The sequence below is a fragment of the Corvus brachyrhynchos genome, unplaced genomic scaffold (genome assembly GCF_000691975.1).
Source record: "Corvus brachyrhynchos isolate BGI_N302 unplaced genomic scaffold, ASM69197v1 scaffold26, whole genome shotgun sequence".
Lineage (NCBI taxonomy): Eukaryota > Metazoa > Chordata > Aves > Passeriformes > Corvidae > Corvus > Corvus brachyrhynchos.
Window position 1 is genome coordinate 10,209,793 of NW_008239324.1, and position 20,313 is coordinate 10,230,105.

The following is a 20,313-nucleotide window of genomic DNA, read 5'->3' on the forward strand; positions in this document are numbered from 1 at the left end:
ATTCTTATTTGGAACGTGAAAGGAGCTTCACTTGCTATCTGCTCAAAAGCTACTCTAGAAGAAAGTCCCCTTTTTTTTTTTTTTGTCCTGACAAGGAACTTTCTTGTGTGCTTATTCCTGTGCAGCCACTCAGCAAAGAAACTCAATTTTACAAGGAAGCAATGATAAAAAAAAACCAAAAACCAAGCTTGTGTTTATGAAGTATAATTACATTCAGAGAGATCAATATAAAACCTCATGGATCAAAACACATTAGTTCAATTATCCAAGTTTCAAGTCCAATTACAAATATTCGTGTGAAGATAATTACAGCGCAGCTGTCAGCTCTAAAAAGGCCTGCTGTACATAATGAATTGTCCTCTTATGGCTTATGGAATGAAGGGAAACATTATTAGCCAAGTTTTGTAATACACACATTAGAACAGGAGAAGTTATCTCTCACTAAACCAAAAAGGACGGAAAACCAGACATCCTTATGACAGAAAAAGCAGAAGTTTAGTAACATGCAGTAATGCTAATTTATAATTTGCCATCCCAATATTTATGCTCTCATAATGGGTGTATCTCTTCAAGAAGCCTGACTAGATATGAATTTCTAATTATAAGGACTACAGAATAAGTCATACAGATTCTAGGAGGAAATCAAAGCAGCATTAAGTTCTGAAGATGTTGTTAAGATCCAGAAGAAATTTCACTAAGATGGAATTTGAATGCTTTTGCGATGATCTGTCATTCTGTAAAACCCAAGGGAAGTTGTATCAACTAAATACACAGCTTATTTACAATTTTTAAACATTTGAATGAAAAAAACCCATTCAGTCCATTAGTAAAATTCCTCCCCACCTGTGTGTCTTACAAACTTAATTTAACACCGTGGATTCCTGTGGAAACTCTCTGGACATGAGGTATAATGTTTTAAACACAATGATTTTGAATCAAATGAAATGGATGTGGGTGGGCATGCCACTTCTTTTCCGGTGTCTCACTTTTACAACGTGGTGAAAAGCAAGAATAATACTACTGACTTCTTTTTGTAAGGCACCTCCAGGTCTACAGGTAAAAAAACTTAACTTAAAAAATTTCATCTCTCTGTTAAATCCAGCTATAAATCCAGGAGACATTAAAGGGAAATTTTCCAAGAAGGAGAAAAGGTTCATATTAAGCTTTTCTCACCAGAATGCTGGACCTTTGTTAAGAAAAGCTGACTGTTTCTGAATGCATTTTCATCAGCTCACTAAAGGGCACTGGTACAGATCAGCCTCTTCCTCAGACTGCCCATTCTGTCCCTGATCCAGCAATGTACTTCACATACTTTTAACTGAAAACATGTCTCTTATTCATTTTAATTGAAACTATTCAAATGTTTAATGTTCCCCCTCGTTAAGTCATTTGCTGGAACAGGAGCAGAGTTGCTTAGCAAAGGACAGTATCAGGCACACTTTGTCTACCCAGCTCCCAGGGGCCAGGAGAACAAGAATTTCTATGTCATATTAAGAGACTAAAATTCCTCTTTTGTGGCCAGGATTATCTATGAGCTGCTATTGATAGTCATTCTTGCTCAAAAAAACCATCATAAATTGCACCTGGATTCAACAGAAGATAACCAAGAAGATGGCTTATACAAATGGTCCTGGAACAGTTTGCAGAAGAAGTGTGTGACATAAATGGGAAGATTTGCAATGATGCATACTGCTTGTTTCTATCTTTGGTCACATGTAAAGAGCTGAAAATTATCAAACTATTTGGTCCCTTGGTTGAAAGAATTTTTTTTGGCACAGGTTCAAGCCTGAATGTAGCAACCTCCAGACCTCAGAGTAGTATAATATTCAATCCCTGCACAGATTTGGTTTCAGTTAAGCTGTAGTCTGCTCTTGTAGCAGGGAGAGATAGAATTTGGCTGTAACATATTCTCAAAGTACAGTCAAATTAAGCTCTTTGGTGTACCACATAATCACAAATAATTATTGTATACACACTTGAAAGCATATTCTCATTATGTTCAGCACATGGAACTCCCACTGACATTAATGGGAATTCCATGCCTGAATGTAAAAGACACCCATGTGTGTGGGTTTGGGGTTAGCATGTTTTTCCCCTATTTTTGAGAGTCATGATAATCTTGTAATGAAGACTTAGCCTTGGGTCTTGAAAGACCTGGGTTCAATATGCCACTAGGTTCTTGTGAGACTTCAAGCAAGTTATTTCATTCTTCTAGTCTCTATTCCACAAACATTAACAAATACAACACTACTTCCTCACCTCACCCCTCCTTTTCTTGCCCTCCCTCCCTCTATCTTATCCCTATTTGAAACTCTGGACTTGGCCAGCAACTTTTCATCTGCTTGTTCTCGTGCATGAGTGGCACAGATTTCACTTCACTATTCAACGCACTATCAGAGTAGCGACAATAAAAATAACCTTGTAATGATGTTCAAATACATGTTAAAAACCCTGAACAACCACCACATTTGGCAATGTCAAAAGAAATTTGCTTCAGGCTTACAGGAAAAAAATCTGCCCTCAGTTGGTGTCTAAGGCCACTACACTTTCAGTATTTGCCCTATTGCTTTCAGTCAGTTTTTAGCAATTGTCACAGGCACCAGCATTAGATCTAAGTGAGAAAAAGCCTTTGATTTTCAGTTGATTATCTAAAGGCATGGGAGCCAGTAAACACACATCACAAAAATCAATGACAGCACACGGCAGTAAATCCCAAGTAAAAGACATTCTTCTAGAAGAAGTGTTATTCAATTCAGGCAGAAATAGTTCTCAAAAAAGACTATATCCTAATCTATACATCCTCTTATTTGGCTTCTCATTTGCACATGAAATGTGACTTGAAGACATCCTGATGATAAAAAATACACACAGGTATGATTTAACAGCCATTCTTTATGGTCCTCCAGAGAACATCATCAGTGTTATTTATACTTGGAGGGAAAAGGCAGAGATCAGCCCAATATTCATGAAAACAATAGAAAAGTATAGTTAGTACTATTGGAAAGAACGTCAGCAAGCAACCTTGCTATTTAGTTAGCTTAACTCTGAAAAGCAGCAGAGAAGCCAGAACAATATACATTTGCAGGGGTTTATTTTGACAATGTGTTTAGCTGTTCAGTTGTTTCAGATATTTTTCCTCCTCAAATGCCAGTACTATTTTTTAAAGGCTAATCTCAGGTATTAAACAACAACCAGCTTAAAAAATGGTACAGTACATCTGAAAACAGTGAACTACTGGTGGGATTGTTTATAGGAGAGAAGGGTCCATGGAAACTGCTATTTAAGTTGGCAGGACACCTCTACTTCATAGTAGAAAAAATGTTCCTGTTATAAAACACTTCTCTTGTTAGCAAGCGCTGCACATAAAGGGGCAGCTGTACTTTGCTTACCTCACGTGTGACTCTTCCGTTGTTATCAAAGTCATACAGTGTGAAGGTCCATTCTTGCCTGTTATCTTCCTCTACAGACACATCACATTGCAATTCCTAAGAAACATGCAAAGAGCAGCTGATTACCTAAAGCAAAAGGCCTGTTTGCAGAGGAGACTCTCTGTAGAAGGAGGCTGCTTGCTTTCTTCCTTCGTCCCTCCCCTGTGGGAGGAAACTTTCAGGATATGTCCCGGAGAGGCCTCTGTCCACCACAACAAAGAGGTCCCATCACAGTCATATAACACTCCTAACTCTCTGGGATACACCTCAGGGAATTCACAACATGCTTTCTACTGCATTGTAGAAAACAGGAAAAGGTACAAGAAAACTACTCTCTGAAGCTCTTGAAATGTAGTAAAATACCCCACTAAAAAGTGAGAAGGAAAACTATGCTTAACTCAGGAAGAGGAAGACAACAGAAGCAGACTTGCAAAATGAGGTGGCACACCACAGGGCCAGGAGTAAGGATTAATGTGGTATGGACACAAATCCCCACCAGAGAGACCTATCCTCGACACAGATATTTGACAGGCAAAGGTTGTCAGAGTTAGTGCAGTACAACGTCAAGCCACTGAAGCTCCTGAAATGGAGCCTGCCTTGGAACTGGCAAGAACAACCTGGTGGACAACCTGGATTGCCTGCTTCTTGTTTTAACTATGTTTCTATTAGTGAGAGTGTGATCTATGGAAAGCCTGAAAGAATCAATTTGTTTAAGGGGAAATAAATCCCCAAACCAAAATCAAGAACAAAGGATGCACTTCGACTGACACCTGGGTGCAAATCATTTGCTGTCTCTCAAGGTCTGTGCAATCAGAATTATCCAGAGCCACAAAAAGGCAAAACAGAGAAGTTACAGTGCAATTAAAATGAAAGGCACTGTATGCAAGTAAAATAAACAGCTCCAAATAGCTCCAGCATGATAGACCTCAAAATACCTGGTTGATCTTCTGACTTGAAACCAATTCCCTACAGCAGTTACGGGTACCCCGTCCCCTGCCGAGTTCAAAGGCAGCCTTCCTCTCAGTTGTAACAAGCCCGGCTGAGAGCTGCCAAGTGCCCCACACTCCACTGTGGAAACACAGTTTCGTATTACATAAACATTCCCGGCACCTTTAAAAGCCAAATCACTTTCACCTCAGATTTAGACCTCTTGTCGCAACACACGCGTTTCTGATTCTTTTATACCTTTGAAGCATTTACCAGTCTCTTAGCTCCCAGCTTACATTGCTGGAAAACTTCCATTTGTAGAACAAGGGAAAAAAAATTCAATACTTGGTTTCTTGCCACATATTAATACTTCCCTGTCCCACACTGCCTACCATAACATCTTTATGTGAGGATGTGCTCTGCTTAGTTAAGAGCCGTGGAAACCTTCCCTGCATTAGTCACAGTGCCTAGAACCAAGTGCTAACCTTTATGGCATGCCAAGAACTACTTGGGAACAAACACAGACTTTGCTGGTACAGTGGAGCTCCAGCTACTCTGGCACCAACCATGTTGACAGGTGTCCTCCAACATTCAAATGTCAAGGCACTGTTAATTGCAATTTATCATGCCTTTCCTGTCTGCAAATGTCTGCTACTCAAGGTAGAATGTAAAATGTGCCTAGAAAAAGAGTTATAGCTGTGCAATAAAAAAAAAAAAAAGGAACATTCACCTCCCCCCAGAAGGCACACAAGCAATACCTGGACTACCCATGGGAAACCTACCTCCCCCTAATCTGCTTTAAAACAATAAAAAATAAATTGAATAAATTGTACCGGATTGAGAAGGCTGAGAAGGAAAAGAACACTTGAGCCATGCTGCAAGGTGTCTTTTAAACAGCAATTGAAGAAACACAAAGCTCATTACTTAGGGAGCCTGACAGCACTGAAAGGCAGAAGTTTGCCATACCTGCTGAAGTGCAGAGATGAATATTTGTGCTGTTTCTTGCTGGTACCAGAATATCTTCCTCCTCACCAAGACAGACAACCCACTAGCTGGATGACTGCATGCTTCCATACTCATATTTATGAAAAGACTCCCTACAGAAACAAAATCTCCCAACTACACATGATGTCTGGCAGTTATATGATGTTTGTAAGTCTACAACAAAATAGACCATAGGACTCATCACCCTCCTTCTCCTCCTTCCATGTGATCAGATGGATTTCCTGTGTAGCAGGTCAGGATTATTTCACTTTGGAGACCTGGGCACAGAAGACCAATCATTTCAGAAGCTTTTACAAGCATCCTTTACATCACGTAGATTTACCCAAGTGCAATAGTCCATGAAACTCAATCTAAAGATTTGATAATATGGTAGCTGGCATAACATATAAAGGGTTAAACTGAAAGCTTCTTACTATACATTTCAGACCCTGCAGAGAAATAATCACCATTTGATTCTCTCCAAACCTGGAAATAAATGTCACAAATCACCTCCTAAGGAGCACCAATAGTAAGGCACTGATTTGTGCCAGTTCTGTTGCCTCCCATACCCATTACAAACATTGGGAGCAATAAACATGCATCAGATGACACTATTTGGTCCACAGGTTATTTTTCTACCATAATTATGTCAGTACAGTGAAACTTTAAAATGCAAAGGACTTACTTCAAATTTCAGCTGCTTCTTGGAACTCGTGCGTGTGTCACTTTCTTTTTCTGCTTTCTTTTCATCTCCACTGCAAACTCCATCTGTCTTCTCTGGAGGCAAAGCCACTACGAAAAGCATATTTAAGAAAAAATGCTTATAAGGAAATGTCAAAGCAGTCTCATATTTGCAAACCTGTCTTTATATTTAGGGTGAAATTGATATCAGCAAACTTGTATGAGAGGATCATTATACTTGATTTGCTTTTGTGTTCACTACACATCTGGGATAATTTCAGCAGACAATCTACCAACGGCTTTTGGTACACAGCCTCTCCTACAAACATCACTAGAGTCACAGGAAGTTCAAACACAGTATTAGGAGAATATAAAACAGCAGAAATGTTACTGCAAATAAGTTGAATGATTTGCAAAATATTGAAAGTTTCTGACATATTGCAAAAACCTATCACATTCACCAGCAGTGAGTGAAGTAATGAAGTTGAAATAAAGTCCTCATTCTGTTCCAGTTTCACTCTTCAAACACACGCAAAGCTTAGTACCTTCCAAGAAGGTAACACTACCTGCCAAAAAGATTAGTTGCCTTTTTTCAATGCATGAAATAGCATATTTTACTCAAGTTTCAAGTTAAAACATCAGGCACTTGCATAAATCAAGAGCACTCATAAAGAGCATCAATATTAATATCTATCACAACATAACATATATCATATATGTAACAGAAAGATACATGCTTCTCATGTGGATTAAAAGACAAATGCCTAGAACTTATAGCTGTTCCTTTGGCTTCTGCAGGGGCATTCAGCCTTGCACATGATGAAACCCTATATCTGAAGAAAACTAATTCTATCTTCATTAGCATTATGAAAATATACACAGACTTTTTAACCCTACTCTGAGACTTTCAGACATGATTTTTTACACATCCACCCACCTCAGCCAACATTATGCCCATACGCCATTACATATAGCAACAATCCTTCCAACTCCCCAAAATCAAGTATTGCAAGAACACGGGGTCCTAAAGCCAGCATTTTCTTCTCTTGCACTGCAGCATTTGCATTTACCCAAAGCCTTTATCCTAATGCTATTTAGGAACTGTTTCTTGGGGATGCCTTTGTAAGTAGCATCTCATTAAGTGCCAGTTCAATCAAGTTGCATTCCTTACAAAAAAGGTGACATGATCCCCTCCAGTTCAGGGTGACCTGTTTTAAACTGGGTTTAGTGCCTCTCCTGGTGTTCCACACTGCTGAGCTGCCTCCCAACCATTCTTCTAGGAAAGCAAGTCACTACCATGCTAGAAATTAAGATACTCTATTAGCCATTTTCCAGGACTTTCTTTCATATTTAAACTAGAAAAATAAGCTTCAAAAAACTAACCCAACAACAACAACAACAAAACCCCACACAAAAAACCCCCACAATTCCCATTACCATAGCTTCATACTCCCAGAAATTCCAGAATTCTGTCACAACACTCACATTGTCACACTGAAACACATATCATAATCTCATTTATTTGTTTAAATTTAAAATTATTGTATTACTTTTGTTTGTTTGTTTTCAAAACTGTGGTATGCTATACAAGATGGATATGCAGTAAAGAAGGGGAATGGAGTAGAAATCCTGACCTTGGGAATTTCCTGACTTTGATATGGACTGGTGGTTTTGATGTTATACTAATACCAGCTTCCCAACACAAACACATGTGTAATCTGCATTATACCAACACAATGGTGTTTATTATACACATACTGACATGTTGATATACTTTGATTTCTACTCCAAGTCATGTTAACATTCCTTAGACCAAACATAAGCTAAGTAGGAAGGTCAGACAAAGGAAGACAAAGGTGCTTCACAGCAGTTTCTTCCCTGATTCTATTAACCTGTTGTTATTGGAAAGCAGGGACTGTTTCTTAGGAGGTTTTTGTAGAGTGTTTATCATACATAAGACAGGTATTAAAATAAGTATTATTTCCAATATATACTTTGAAGTATATCTGACAAAGTGCCATTTTCTTTATACTCACTTTGACCATAAATACAACTCAGCATTACTGGAAGTTCAAAGCTAAGGCCACAAAAAGATTCCCATACAACAAAAGACAACATTTGTTTGTCTACTTTAGTCCAGCTTTGTTGTTTCATTCTAACATCAACATGAAATGAAAAGGTAACCTGGGCCTTCATAACAAGTTACACTGATAGTGGTTCTTCAGGCACACCCCTAGATTTTCAGTGCCTCATCTCTACCAGTGATTGGTTCTTCACATTCACAGTTATTACCTGACAGAAACTTCTGTAAAAGAGGCTTTTGCAATCCCTCACAATCTTGCTCTAGGGAATGCGAAATAAATGAAAGGTGGGCTGGTATGACCACTAGCTTCACTGGGACAGTGAACCGCTATTTGGAAAAAAAAAAAATTCACTCCTGTTATCACACATTCTTTTAAATGTTTAAAAGTACATGATGGCCAAAAGACTTCTACAGTGGTCTTTTATCTGTTGAGGGTCAGCATCCCAAATGACAATGGCATGGCAGACTGCATTAGGCATAGCACTGTGAGGCAGATCCTGCACAAGATGATTATTCCCTGCCACAGTGCTCTTTGTTGGGTTTTCTATCAAAACAAAGTGTCTTAGAGAGCACTTCCTCCTTTCCCCCACCATGCTCCTGCACTGTGCTAAAAGCCACTGGCATGTGCATAGAGCACCAGAGTTCCCCAGTCCACACCAGGCACTTCAGAGAGGAACAGCACAGAGTTACCTTCTGCTTTCAGGAGCAGCCCTTCCCCTGGCACGGTTAACAACCTTTCTGGATGTACAGTTTGTGTGTTCAGATAGGAGCTTTCGCTTTAATGTATAATTCATGTAACAGAGGAAAAAATGTGCACTGACAAATTAGTCTTCTCAAAAAACAAGGGTTCAACTATTGGGGAAGGAGGGGATACATCTTGCAGTACACTCCTTGGGAGGGTTTAAATGCTGTATGCCAGAAATTATCCTCTTTGAGCTTCACTGACCTTTGATCTGAAGAACTTACTGGCCTTGCTGCTCCAGGGAATTATCCTTTGAAATCAGTTACTCATTTTGGAGCTCAAATGAAATGGGAAAATCTGGTGATCTCATCCTGATGTCAAGCTTTGTTCAGCAAAGAAAAATGAAATCTAACTGAGGAAACTTTAAAGGGCAATATGGAGATACTAAAATAGTATTTACAAGAGATCAAATAATGTGTCTGTGCATATATTCCCATGTGTCTTATCCAAACTCATTGAACATTTAAAAATACATACTGTTTTGTCTAAGAGAAGGAGAAGTGTTAGGTATCTTGCTGCTATACTTAGTTTTGACTATTGACGTGCTCAGTTTCATGAGGGATACAAACACATGCAGAGCCTACTTATAAATAAAATGAGAATGTCTGCTTTGGACAGTTAAAACTGGCAGCCTGTAAACAGAGATCCACCAGTGAGCCACATGCCAAGGTTCAGATACATTCACAATGTGAACTTCCTTTCAGCTCTGCCAATGATATTAAACTAGACTAGACAAGATAGTTATCTCAAAGGAGTGTGGAGAATTAATAGACTTGAGTTTCCAAAGTCTAGGCCATCAGAAATAGGTCTACACACAAAAACACTTACCTCCCTGCTCAGACAACAAGTCCTGACAAAAAGAACATGCTACACAGAAAAATACACAGAGAAATATACCCTTGTTGTGGGAATCCGCAACTGAAGGGAAAAAAAGTATATGTATTGCTTCTCATGGGAATAACCATATGCTCTCAAAAACAATGTTCCCTAACAGAATGTTTCATGAGTTGAAATATTGCATATGTTTTCTTTATTATGTTCTTTTCTTGTTCATTATTAATGGTCTTGTATTCACTTCTATAACCTTAAGACACTATAAAAATGCGTCTGGACAATATTTGAAATTGGAAAGACAATAAAGGAAAAATATTAACTTGGAAAAATTGTGAAATACCATTCTTTCACAAAAAACAAACTGACTGGCTTAAGTGTACTAGCAGATGTTTCTCCCTACAGTTGTTAATTACTACCACCCAATTGCTTATAATTGAAGAGGGGGAGGAAAAGAGCAAGAGAATGAACACCAGTTTAAAGATATTAAGACTCATCCCAGAAGAATTAAGTCTTTTTTTCAGTTTTTTTTTTCATTCCTAAGGAAAGGGGGTAATAATTCAAAATGCTCCTTAGGAATCACCAAAATATCCCAGAAATGAGGTAAACTGATTGCTGCGCTGTGTATTGAATGAGGTTAGAATACTAAGCTTCAGGCAGAAAAAAAAATTTTTCTCTTGACTCCATCGTGCATCTGACAATAAGGGAGAAAAAAGAAAACACCAAAATAGAGCTGCACTCAGGTGGAAAAGTGACTATTTAAACATTCACCCTTACTCAGGTGGCGTGTTATTCCACATTTCTCAAAGGTTCATTCCAGCAAAGGACCATGCTCTTTGTCAAATGATCTGCCGTCTCAAAGCAAGGACAGCTTCACTCCAGTTTTCAACTGTACTTCGCATTTTAGTCAGATGGATTAACAGGACCTTGAGCTCAGAATCAAAGGGTGCAACTCTGATGAAGGTCCAAGTCCGGGCTACCAACTCCAAATTTTGCATAGCAGTTAGGAGAACTCAGGCTAAACAGACAAACAACTTCAGAACCTCTTTGGAAGGACAGCCATTCCAAAAGCTATGTGATTGTTGCATCACCTTAATTCAAAAAGCAGAACTACAGGAGAAGCTGTGCAATTCCACAGTGGTGAATTATGACTGGACATTACCAGCGATATGTTAACCCTATCTTAATGTCAGGGTCATTACTGAGAGAAACCAGAGTAAAGGTAAAACTGGAGAATTGACAAAAATGCCACCTATGAAAGTCAGCACCTGCCACACATGAAACCAAACCTTTGAAGTGAAATATTATTAGCCTTCCTCTCATGTTGGGTGGACTGGATTCCACAGCAATTCTTTAAAACTACTACCAGAAGCAAAGGGACAGAATTATCTGTACGTGGGGAAAGGAACAACAAATCACACACTAGAACCTGAGACTTGTGGGGGAGTAGGATAAAAGCAAAATTTAAAAATCATCTATTAAGACAAGGAGGTGAAGTCATAAGCACTTCTGTAACAGGTCAAATTGAACTCCAGCAGCAATATTTGACTGGTGGAATTGAGTGTCAAAGAGCAGGCCAAGCTCAGTAGTAAAATTCCTATGGACATAAAAGGATAAGGGTTTCCCTTCCAATTTACAGATCTAGCAGATGCAGCAGAACTTAGGAGACTATGAGAACCAAAGGGATAGAAAGAGAATTAATTTCATTGTTTTAGCTGAGGTCTCTGATGTCTAAGTTATCTGGTTCTGCCAACATTTTTTTCATTGCAAATCAGGTTTGACAAACATAACTGACATTTCTCACTGACTGCGCAACAACTAGAACAATAACAACCATGTTTGAAAGTCTAAATTAAGAAGTCGTCCTTTAATTAACAATTACTTTCACATTCAGATTTCACTTCTAAGTTCTCCTGGAGGCCATGGTTTAAGAAACATCACTCCCATTAAGCACATTTTATTTTATTCCACAGATCTGATTGAAATATATCCCTGATGGAGATAACTTTGCTCTCTTCTCCAGTGGCAAATGAACATAGGGAGAAGGGGATCAGGGAGGAACATTCCTGTTCCACAGCCACCAGAACAAGCACATAGAAAAACAGGCTTGTCCTGGGTCAGTGCCAAAAGCATGTATTCAGCTTTCCCTGTCTGAAAGCTGAAGCTGATGAATTAGACACACCCTTCAAAACAACAAAGATCAAGCTGCCTTCTCTGAAACTTACTGTAGGGAGGAAGCTGTACTAGTAGTGCCTCCTACCAATCTGGGATGGGTATTTCAACCTGAAAATATGGAGAGAACTCATGTTTTCTCTTTCATGGTTTCTTGTTGACAGTCACAACACAAATTAAGGGTTCATTTGCACACCATAGGGAAAAAAAGAGTCACAGTGTTACAAGACCTACTGCCAGCACCTGACCAGGAGGAGACAGAGCAGAGGGACAGTGACTCAGACCTTGTGACAGCTTGCAAAAAAAGAAAAAAAAAAACAACCCAAAGAAATACAAAACCCAACAAAAATAGAAGACCAAAATATGTTTTAAATATTCAGGCATGGTTCTAACTGATAAGACACCACTAAGACATTGAGGAACAGCTAAACTGAAATTCGCTCAGAAAACAATTTCTCTCCTGAATAAAGTTTAGTCAAACTCACAGGTCTGTGCAACACCACCTCCCTTAAAGGTTCAATTCCTTTCGCCAATCCCAATAATTTGACATTTCTAAGTAGAAATACTTCCAAGCTTTGATGCAGAACCACAGGTTTCTATCTAGGTCTGGCTTTTTTGGTTTGGTGGTTTGGGGATTTTTTTGGCTGTTATGCTGGGGAGAGTGGGGTGGATTTTTTACTATTTCCTTGCAAAAAAGTTGTGTAGTAAAGATGCAGATAGAAAAGACAAATGATCCCTCTCTGCTAGCTAGGGTGTAACTCATACATGCTTAAACACTAAACCTAGATTTCTCACACTCTCTCTGGAGTGAGTTTGCTAAAGGGAGGGAGTTTGCTGAATTTTGCCAGATTGTGATTCCCTTTTCCAATTAGCTCCCCAACTGGCTGTATTTCATCAACAGAAACTGCCAGATTAAATGCCTTACTTGACCATCTTCACCCAATACACTTTGATGTTCAGTTCTCAAGCTTCAAAATACCTTTTGGATGAAGATCAGACAGCACTAAACAGAATTACTAATTAATTAAGCAAAGTTAAATTTTAAACACTGTTTGTTGTGTTAGCCAAAAGCCTGAACAGAACAGTCTTTTTTTTTTCCTTCCTCATTGGAGATCAAAGAAGATCATTTCTCATTCCCCACCCCAACCTTAAAAAAAAAAAAAAAAAAAAAAAAAAAAAAAAAAAAAAAAAAAGAAAAAAAAAAAAGAAGAGAACACGAAAACAGGGAAGAATCTCCGTAAGTTTTGGTCAGAATAGTTCAGGATGATACTTGTAGAAGCAAGATTTTTGTTTGATCAGTGGCCATATCAAAACCCTCATGAACAGAATGCAATCTGTTGCACCATTTAACATAGGTAAGTGTTCCTTAAGTGAAAACTGTCACTGTCATATGGACCCCTCACCACTTTCTTACAGTATTATATGTCCCTGGGGCTCTGAATGGGCCTGTGAAGTGTTGAATTCTGTTACTGAACAGGGACAGATAGGGACATCAACTGATCACTTGCAGCTTAAAACAAAAGAAAAAGACCTCTCTCCTCTAAAGATGGTCCTACACTGATTTTGGTTAGTAACTGGTAACAATTTTGCTTTTTAAAAATTCATTCTCAGTGTAAGTTGCAGATATGCATGTTCTCATAGGATTTTCTATCTTAAATTTTCTTTGTCTTTGTCTCTTTGGATTTTTTCCCCCTGAGATTCACAGGGGAAGAAAAAGAAGCCCCTGCATAACCCTTTATTCAAAGACTGAGTAGGTGATGTTATTAATAATGTAGGCTTTGATATTAACTTGCTCCCATCTAACTTAGAAGTTCAGTAAGAAAATCGTGTTTCTACCACCTTTGCTGTGATAATGGGGCCTCTAAAGGTATCTGACCTGTAATATTAAATTAATCAGAATTGCTTCCCATGAGGATGAATGTCACTCTGACCCTCTCAGAGCTAAACTTTTATAGAGAGCAACATTGTCGACCCATACTGTAACATTATTTTGGCTGTGATGAATTAGTTACACATTGACAACACTTTAGTAAATATTCAGTAGTAGGTTCAGTATTCCCATCCTCACAGCCCTACGTATTATTCTGAGAGGGAGGGGTGAATAGAGGCTGATCCACAAAACAAGAGAAAAGCATTATTGTGATTAATATTAGTCCAGCATATACATGTGCATATCCCTTTCCCTTTTCATATTAATGCATGGGTGAGGAATGGTACTGAGGTGATGCATCACATACTGCTAAACATGCAGAGAAATAAATTTCACCAGGGCTTGACCCAACCACCTGAAATCTGGAGAATACACAGGATCTCATCAGAGAAACAATTCCCACAGAGCAAAGGCATGTATCTGCTCACCATTGTTAATTAGCACAGCCTAAAGACCTCAGCCAGAGATGGAAGCCCACATACTGCTCAAACACAGAAGACGAGATGGTTTGGAGCATGATTTGGAGCACCCTTTCAGGAGGAGCCAGCCCTTCCTGTTGCTCCAGACAGCAACTCAAGATTCAGCTTCCCACTTTGAGCTACCCCTTTGGTGGAAGATCCTGTAATATTCTCCTAGACACTGTCATTGTGAATTTACCTTCAGGTGTAGCATTTTGAAATCTGGGCAGCAATACCTATGTGCTAGAGGGGCTGGGCAGCTGTCCCTGCAGGGCACAGGTGCCTGGGACAGGACAGCTCCCAGGGCATCCTGCAGGAGCACAGGGAGTGGATTAGTCCGAACCCCAGTTTGCCAACAATGTCCTGCCACACCTGCATGGCTCCGCTCTCTTTAAAGGCTCCTCGAAATAGCAAAACAAGGGTCTGCAGCACCACACTTCAGCTTTATGCCTCTACATCCTTAGGATGGACTATAACTCTCTCCTAAAAATATCTTTTATGCACAGAGTGCAGGGCTGCCTTGGCTTCCCTCGGCAACTCCTGTGCCAGCACTGAGCCCTGAGCGCAGCCCTGGCTGCCAGGCACAGAAATGCTCTCCCCTCCTCCAGAGCCCTCTGAAATTTCCTTGGGTAGTGGCTCTCTTACTTCTGGATATTTTGGTTTACAACTACTATTCCTTTTTTCTCTTTCTGTTACCTTTACAGTTTTAAATCCTTTTTGGTACAAAGTTGAGAACTCTGGATGACGTATTTTATTGGTGAAAGGACCTGGATTGCTGGATCAGATTTATAAAGCAAGAAAAAACTGATTGCTAGAAGTTTTACTTTGTTTTCGGTATTTTTTGGGGGGTTGGGACTTTCCATCTTACAAGAGCAGCTGGACTCCAAGCTCTTTCAAGAGCAGAAATGTTGCTTCAGGTTCATTTCCACAATCCCAGAGTGCTGCATTTATTATTTGCTTTTACTCACAGACTAGTTGTGGTTACAAAAAAAAGCTTGTCTTCCAAACAAATGACATTTTATCTCTTTCTCCACAGGAGAATAAGGTTGACTGCTACTTGTGCTTTGAGGTTTGGATATGATTGAGATGAAACATCTGTTAAGAAAAAAGGTGTGGGGGGACTTTTTTCTGCTAAAAATATCATGCCTTTTTTTTTTCCACCAAACTTGAAACATGTGATGAAATTCAACTTTTAAAATATAACCCTGGAGCTACTTGAAACTATAAAAGTCTCCTCAGTATCTGAGGCAAGTCAGAATTTCCACTGTTCAAGCTGGGCTTTTATGAAGAGCAGACTTTAGAAAAACCTGTAATCTGTCTAGGTAACAAAGGGCACTTGTTCTGCCTGGTGAGGTAAAACTTTGGGTTTCTGTAGCTACTGCAGCAGAAGTGGAGTTGAAACACACAAAAGCACCCTGACTGATACACACTTTGAATTTGGAACAGCAACTGGCAAAGCAACATGCTTGTCATGGAAATTGCCTCCACAGCTCTGCATCGACACACTCGAGTGTTTGCAAGGTTCTGCGAGTTGTTGTAGCTAAACTTACCCAGCCCAAGATTCAGGCTTCTAACTTTGCATCTACCAGGCAGGCCATCTATATAAAACAACAGCTCCTAAATGCAGTCCCAGAAATGCAAGAACCATTTAATCCTGCCATAATGTGTGTCCACACGTAAGACACTCCAAGATTTGAAATCCCTGTGGGCAGGAGAGAAGGGCCTTAGCAGAACATGGGATCTAAACAAAAACCTTTTGCAGAAAGCTACCAAAACCCCAGCAAAGGCTGCACTCAAGCTCAGTTGCCTGGTGCTGTCACAGGTCAGTGAAACACAAGAAAACTTGCAACATTGGGAATATTTGGGAGTTGCAGCAGGACATATTGCCTGTTAAATGGAGTATTCAAGGTTTCTAAAAATGAGTGTAGTGTTTCATGTAAAGGTGAGCGATCTGAAACAATATGTTGTCTTCTGAAATACCACAGACCAAAATTCTTTCAATTATAAAGGAAAAAAAACTGGAATAATTCTACAAACACCAGCATGAGAGTATTATCTAGTCCAAAATCTTTGACTGGAAATATGCACTAGCTTCACACGGATAAAAAAAATAGGAAAAAAAATAGAAAAGAAAAGAGAGAGTCACAAGAGAGTCAGAGAAGAATGGCATTTTGACTCACTTTTCAAAAACATGTTTAATAAAACCTCCATGAACTGTGGTCAAAGCTACAAGAAAAATAACTGGTAATAATCGTTGCTGGGAAATTAAAAGTAGAAAAGGACCTTTGTTTAAGCAGAATAAATGAAACCACTGGTATTCATCATGTTTCCAGAGAGATTGTTTTCAAACTCCTGACTTGTTCCCATATTTCATTCTTTGTTCTTGATGGTGGATGTTCAAGTACATTATTGTACTGCTGCACATGTACAGTAATGCAGCTTTATCTCTGACCATAGACACGGGATCAGCTCTCTCACAGGTACACCCAAGTCCGTCGCTTTGCCATGGCACACCTGAGCTCGTACCCAGCAGTGCCAAGGCAGGAGAGCAGGACAGCCCTGGGCAGTGGTGACCCAGCCCCCCAGGGGGGTGGTCAGGGTTTGTCAGGTGTGCCCACAGGGTGGGCAGGTGGAGCAGAGCTGTGAACAGCCTGCCTCGCTCTGCACTCAGCGAGACTGTGACCCAGCCCAGCCCAAATGAGCAGTGAGCCCATACAACTGAGGCCCAGCCATTTCAAGCCACAAGCACACACCACAAACCTCTTATCCCTGGCACCCATTTCTCAGCCCTGTCTCAGTCCTGCTACAGGGTACCTCGAGCTTCACTCACTGATATGAGCGACCCGTTGGGTGCTGACAATCAGCTGCCCAAGACTCACCATGATGCCTCGCTCACCTTTGGGATGATAAAGGTAAATCCAAGAGCCCTCCTGTCTTTGATGAGATCTCCCTGAGCTACACCCTTTTGGCCTTTGATTCTTCTGCTTCCCACATGCACCCTGATGGTCTGGCTCTCACATACTACGAGAGAAGCAGCTTGAGAGATCTGTAGACATAGATTTTTCAAGAGGTGACTTTTTGCCTCCTAGCAAACTAGTTCATGACTACCCCAGAGCTGAGAATAAAGGAATATTCTTATTGTTAATTGATTATTTTTTAAATGACCACTCAGGAAGAGCATTAGCTTCTCCATGGAAAAAGAAGTTGCCAGTCTTAGGTAGATGGAAAGAACATGCAAAACAAGTATTATTATAAATACCATGCACATAATATTATTTTAAAGCTTTCCATATTTAAGATATTCTTTAAGGACCAACTCTTTGCTTTTTTTGAGGTGCTTGTTTATTTCCCTATTATCATTTGGCTTTCTTCGGTCGTCATTAAGAATATAGACAACTTTTAAGTTTGGAAGGCTTTCTTGTGTACTGTACTTTGTAACTCTCTGTCATATTCTAAGCAATAGACATGGTTCCAGAAAATCCCAAGCTCCAGTCTCAGCCTTGCTGTGGTGCTCCTGAACCAACATGCAACTTGCTTGTGTTCAATATAACAACTTTCCAGCTGTGTAGAATGATCTGAACACAGAGATCAATGTGAAACTACTACTTACAGCAGGTATGATCTTCCCAGTCTAATGCAGAGGATTAGAACCCAAAACACTCTCAAAACATAGACAAAACACATCATCTATCACAGCCTGCTAAGCAGCACCAGTAGGAGCTGGCGGGGTGTCAGCTGAAGAGAGTGACACACACTGTGCAGGGAACACGCAGGACGCGGGCAGGAGAGCACATGCCCTCCACACAGCAGCAGCTCAGTGTGAGGAGGAAAACTCACCCTTCTGAGGTGTCCAAACAGCCCACTTTTCACTGCCTTTCTGTGCTCCGCTCGCCAGCATGGGTGGGAGCTGTTAGACACACTGTAAAGGTTCATTTGGAAACACCTGGAGACCACTAACTCATTACACACAGGCCATGGGCAACCGTTGGATGGCAACAGTCTTTCATCACTACCAACCTGGCTGCACTTGAAACAGCAGCTCTAGAAGTAAAAGCTTCTGATCCAAATACCAACCCCCCTCAACTGGAACAGCTAATGTTAAGAAACACTTGTACAATTTTATATTTTTTAATTTTTTTTTTTAAAGTGCCTCATGCCGTAAGATTTTCCTCCCACTCATGGCAAGCAGCCTACCTGCTTCTTATAATTTCCTGGATCTGTGCACAACCACAGGAAAACTTCTGCTAATCCTACCAGTCTCATGTTCTTTGGTGACTTTTATTCTAACTGCCAAACTAAGCAGTTGTCTCCTGGCACTCTCTACTGCTCCTTCCTCCCCACAGCCCCACGTCCTTCACTGCTCCTTCCAATCCACAGTAACCAGCTTATCAGCTGCCAGCCTCAGCAGGGACCCACTGCTTGTCAGATACTGGTGGCTGGTGCCAGTGGGTCACCCCGTGCCTGAAGACGTTTTTCAGAGTTGTTTCATGTCATATTGAGTAGTAGGAAAGGATACAGCAGAAACCTCTTGAGAGCTGAAAAAAATACAGCCAGTGAGCAAGTGATCACTAGTCTGAGGTGATCACATAGCAATACTCATGCATAGCAAATCTATGGTAAGTGCATAGGATTAGCAACAAGTCATTAAAATGTAGAGTTCCCATGTAACATCCCAGAAGGCTGATCACAAGAGCATGTCTAAGGTAGAGTTATTAACACTCTATTTGCAATGTCAGGGATAAACAGATATTTTGTTTAAGAACCTGAGAGAGAAGAGACCATCATTCTCTGCAAAGCACCAAGCCTGCATCAATAGTACTATACAGGTAATAACAATGGTGCCAACATAGAGCAAATTTGCCTGTGTGCAAGATGCAATCTATGCCTTTTCTATAAATATACTGGAATTTCATGTATATAAAAATACAAAAAATTATTTAAGCTTTAGAAAATAAATAACCATCATAACTGAAAGCATTAACTAGATAGAGAAATGCAATTTGAAATAACTGCCTTTTATTACTTAACTCAGCCAAGAACAATATATTAATCTACTAGATTTAAGAGATTAACAAAGTATGGTAAAAAGTGTCTCCCAGGTGAGTAGAAGGTTAGCTAGAGCTAGTTAAAATGCTTGTTCAAGTTTTCCTTTGCTGACAAGTTTATGAACAATTTGGGCTGAAGTACCATATTTTACCATCCTTCCTTTGAGCTGATAACCCAACAAATATTCTTCCAATTACTAATTTAGGAAAAACTCCAGGAACTAAAGCCTTCGTTGAATCTGTCCTGAATGGAGAGAGAGAGGAAAGGGAGTTATCTCACACAGGAGCAGCCCTGCTGCAGGGTGCAGTGGGGAAGGACGCTCCCCCATGCCTCCCCTGCCGCTGCAGCCCCAGCAAAGAGAAGCATCCACCTGGAAGCCAATGTGCTCCCATCACTGGGATGTCTGGGACCAGTGTGGAAGGAGAAGCACATGCAGCTGGGGTGGTCCAGACAGGCTGTCAGTGCTGGGCATAAGACCAGCAGCCTTAAACCACCAGTTCATTCTTCGCTATTGGTTCCTTGTTTGCTTATCAGTTCTTATAAAAGTCAAAAATAACAACACAGCTCCTCATGCTGGAACACTGCTGACCACACCTCAGCTCCCCCTTGAACACAGCTTTCCTGGATGCTGGGGATGAAGATGTGAAGGACAGACTGCACACACCAGTAAAAAGTTGAAAAACATATAACAATGTTAAGAATATAGTTAATTACTTTTCTGCTTTGCTGAATACAGAATGCCTTAATTGCAGGTTTAAAAGTTCCATATTGGCTTGTAAATATGTGAAAAGTGCAACAAGTAGCTCTTTTACAGATATGCTAGATTTTTTTCGGCAACAACATGTGCTTTGAACTCTGCTAGAGGGCTTTCTAATATTAATGAACAAGAAGACGACCTGAATAATTTGTCCTTTCTGCTACCAGAACAGGGAACATCTTACATCTAGGGATTTAGTTACATCTGTCTTGGGAAACATATAAAAAATTGGGCTTGTTGATTCAGGCCAAGCTCTGTCACTGCTTTCAGCAGG

At 40.1% G+C, this 20,313-nt stretch overlaps 1 protein-coding gene across 1 annotated transcript in view; it reads right to left on the bottom strand.

The window, feature by feature from the left end:
• The window catches only part of NKD1 (naked cuticle homolog 1), a 43,897-nt gene that overhangs the window by 12,093 nt on the left and 11,491 nt on the right, over nucleotides 1–20,313 (bottom strand). The window contains exons 3-4 of the mRNA XM_017740827.1: nucleotides 6,025–6,131; nucleotides 3,390–3,485 (exon numbers count right to left, since the gene is read on the bottom strand). Of these exons, the coding sequence (XP_017596316.1) occupies nucleotides 3,390–3,485; nucleotides 6,025–6,131 (203 nt within the window). The remainder of the gene's footprint in view (nucleotides 1–3,389; nucleotides 3,486–6,024; nucleotides 6,132–20,313) is intronic.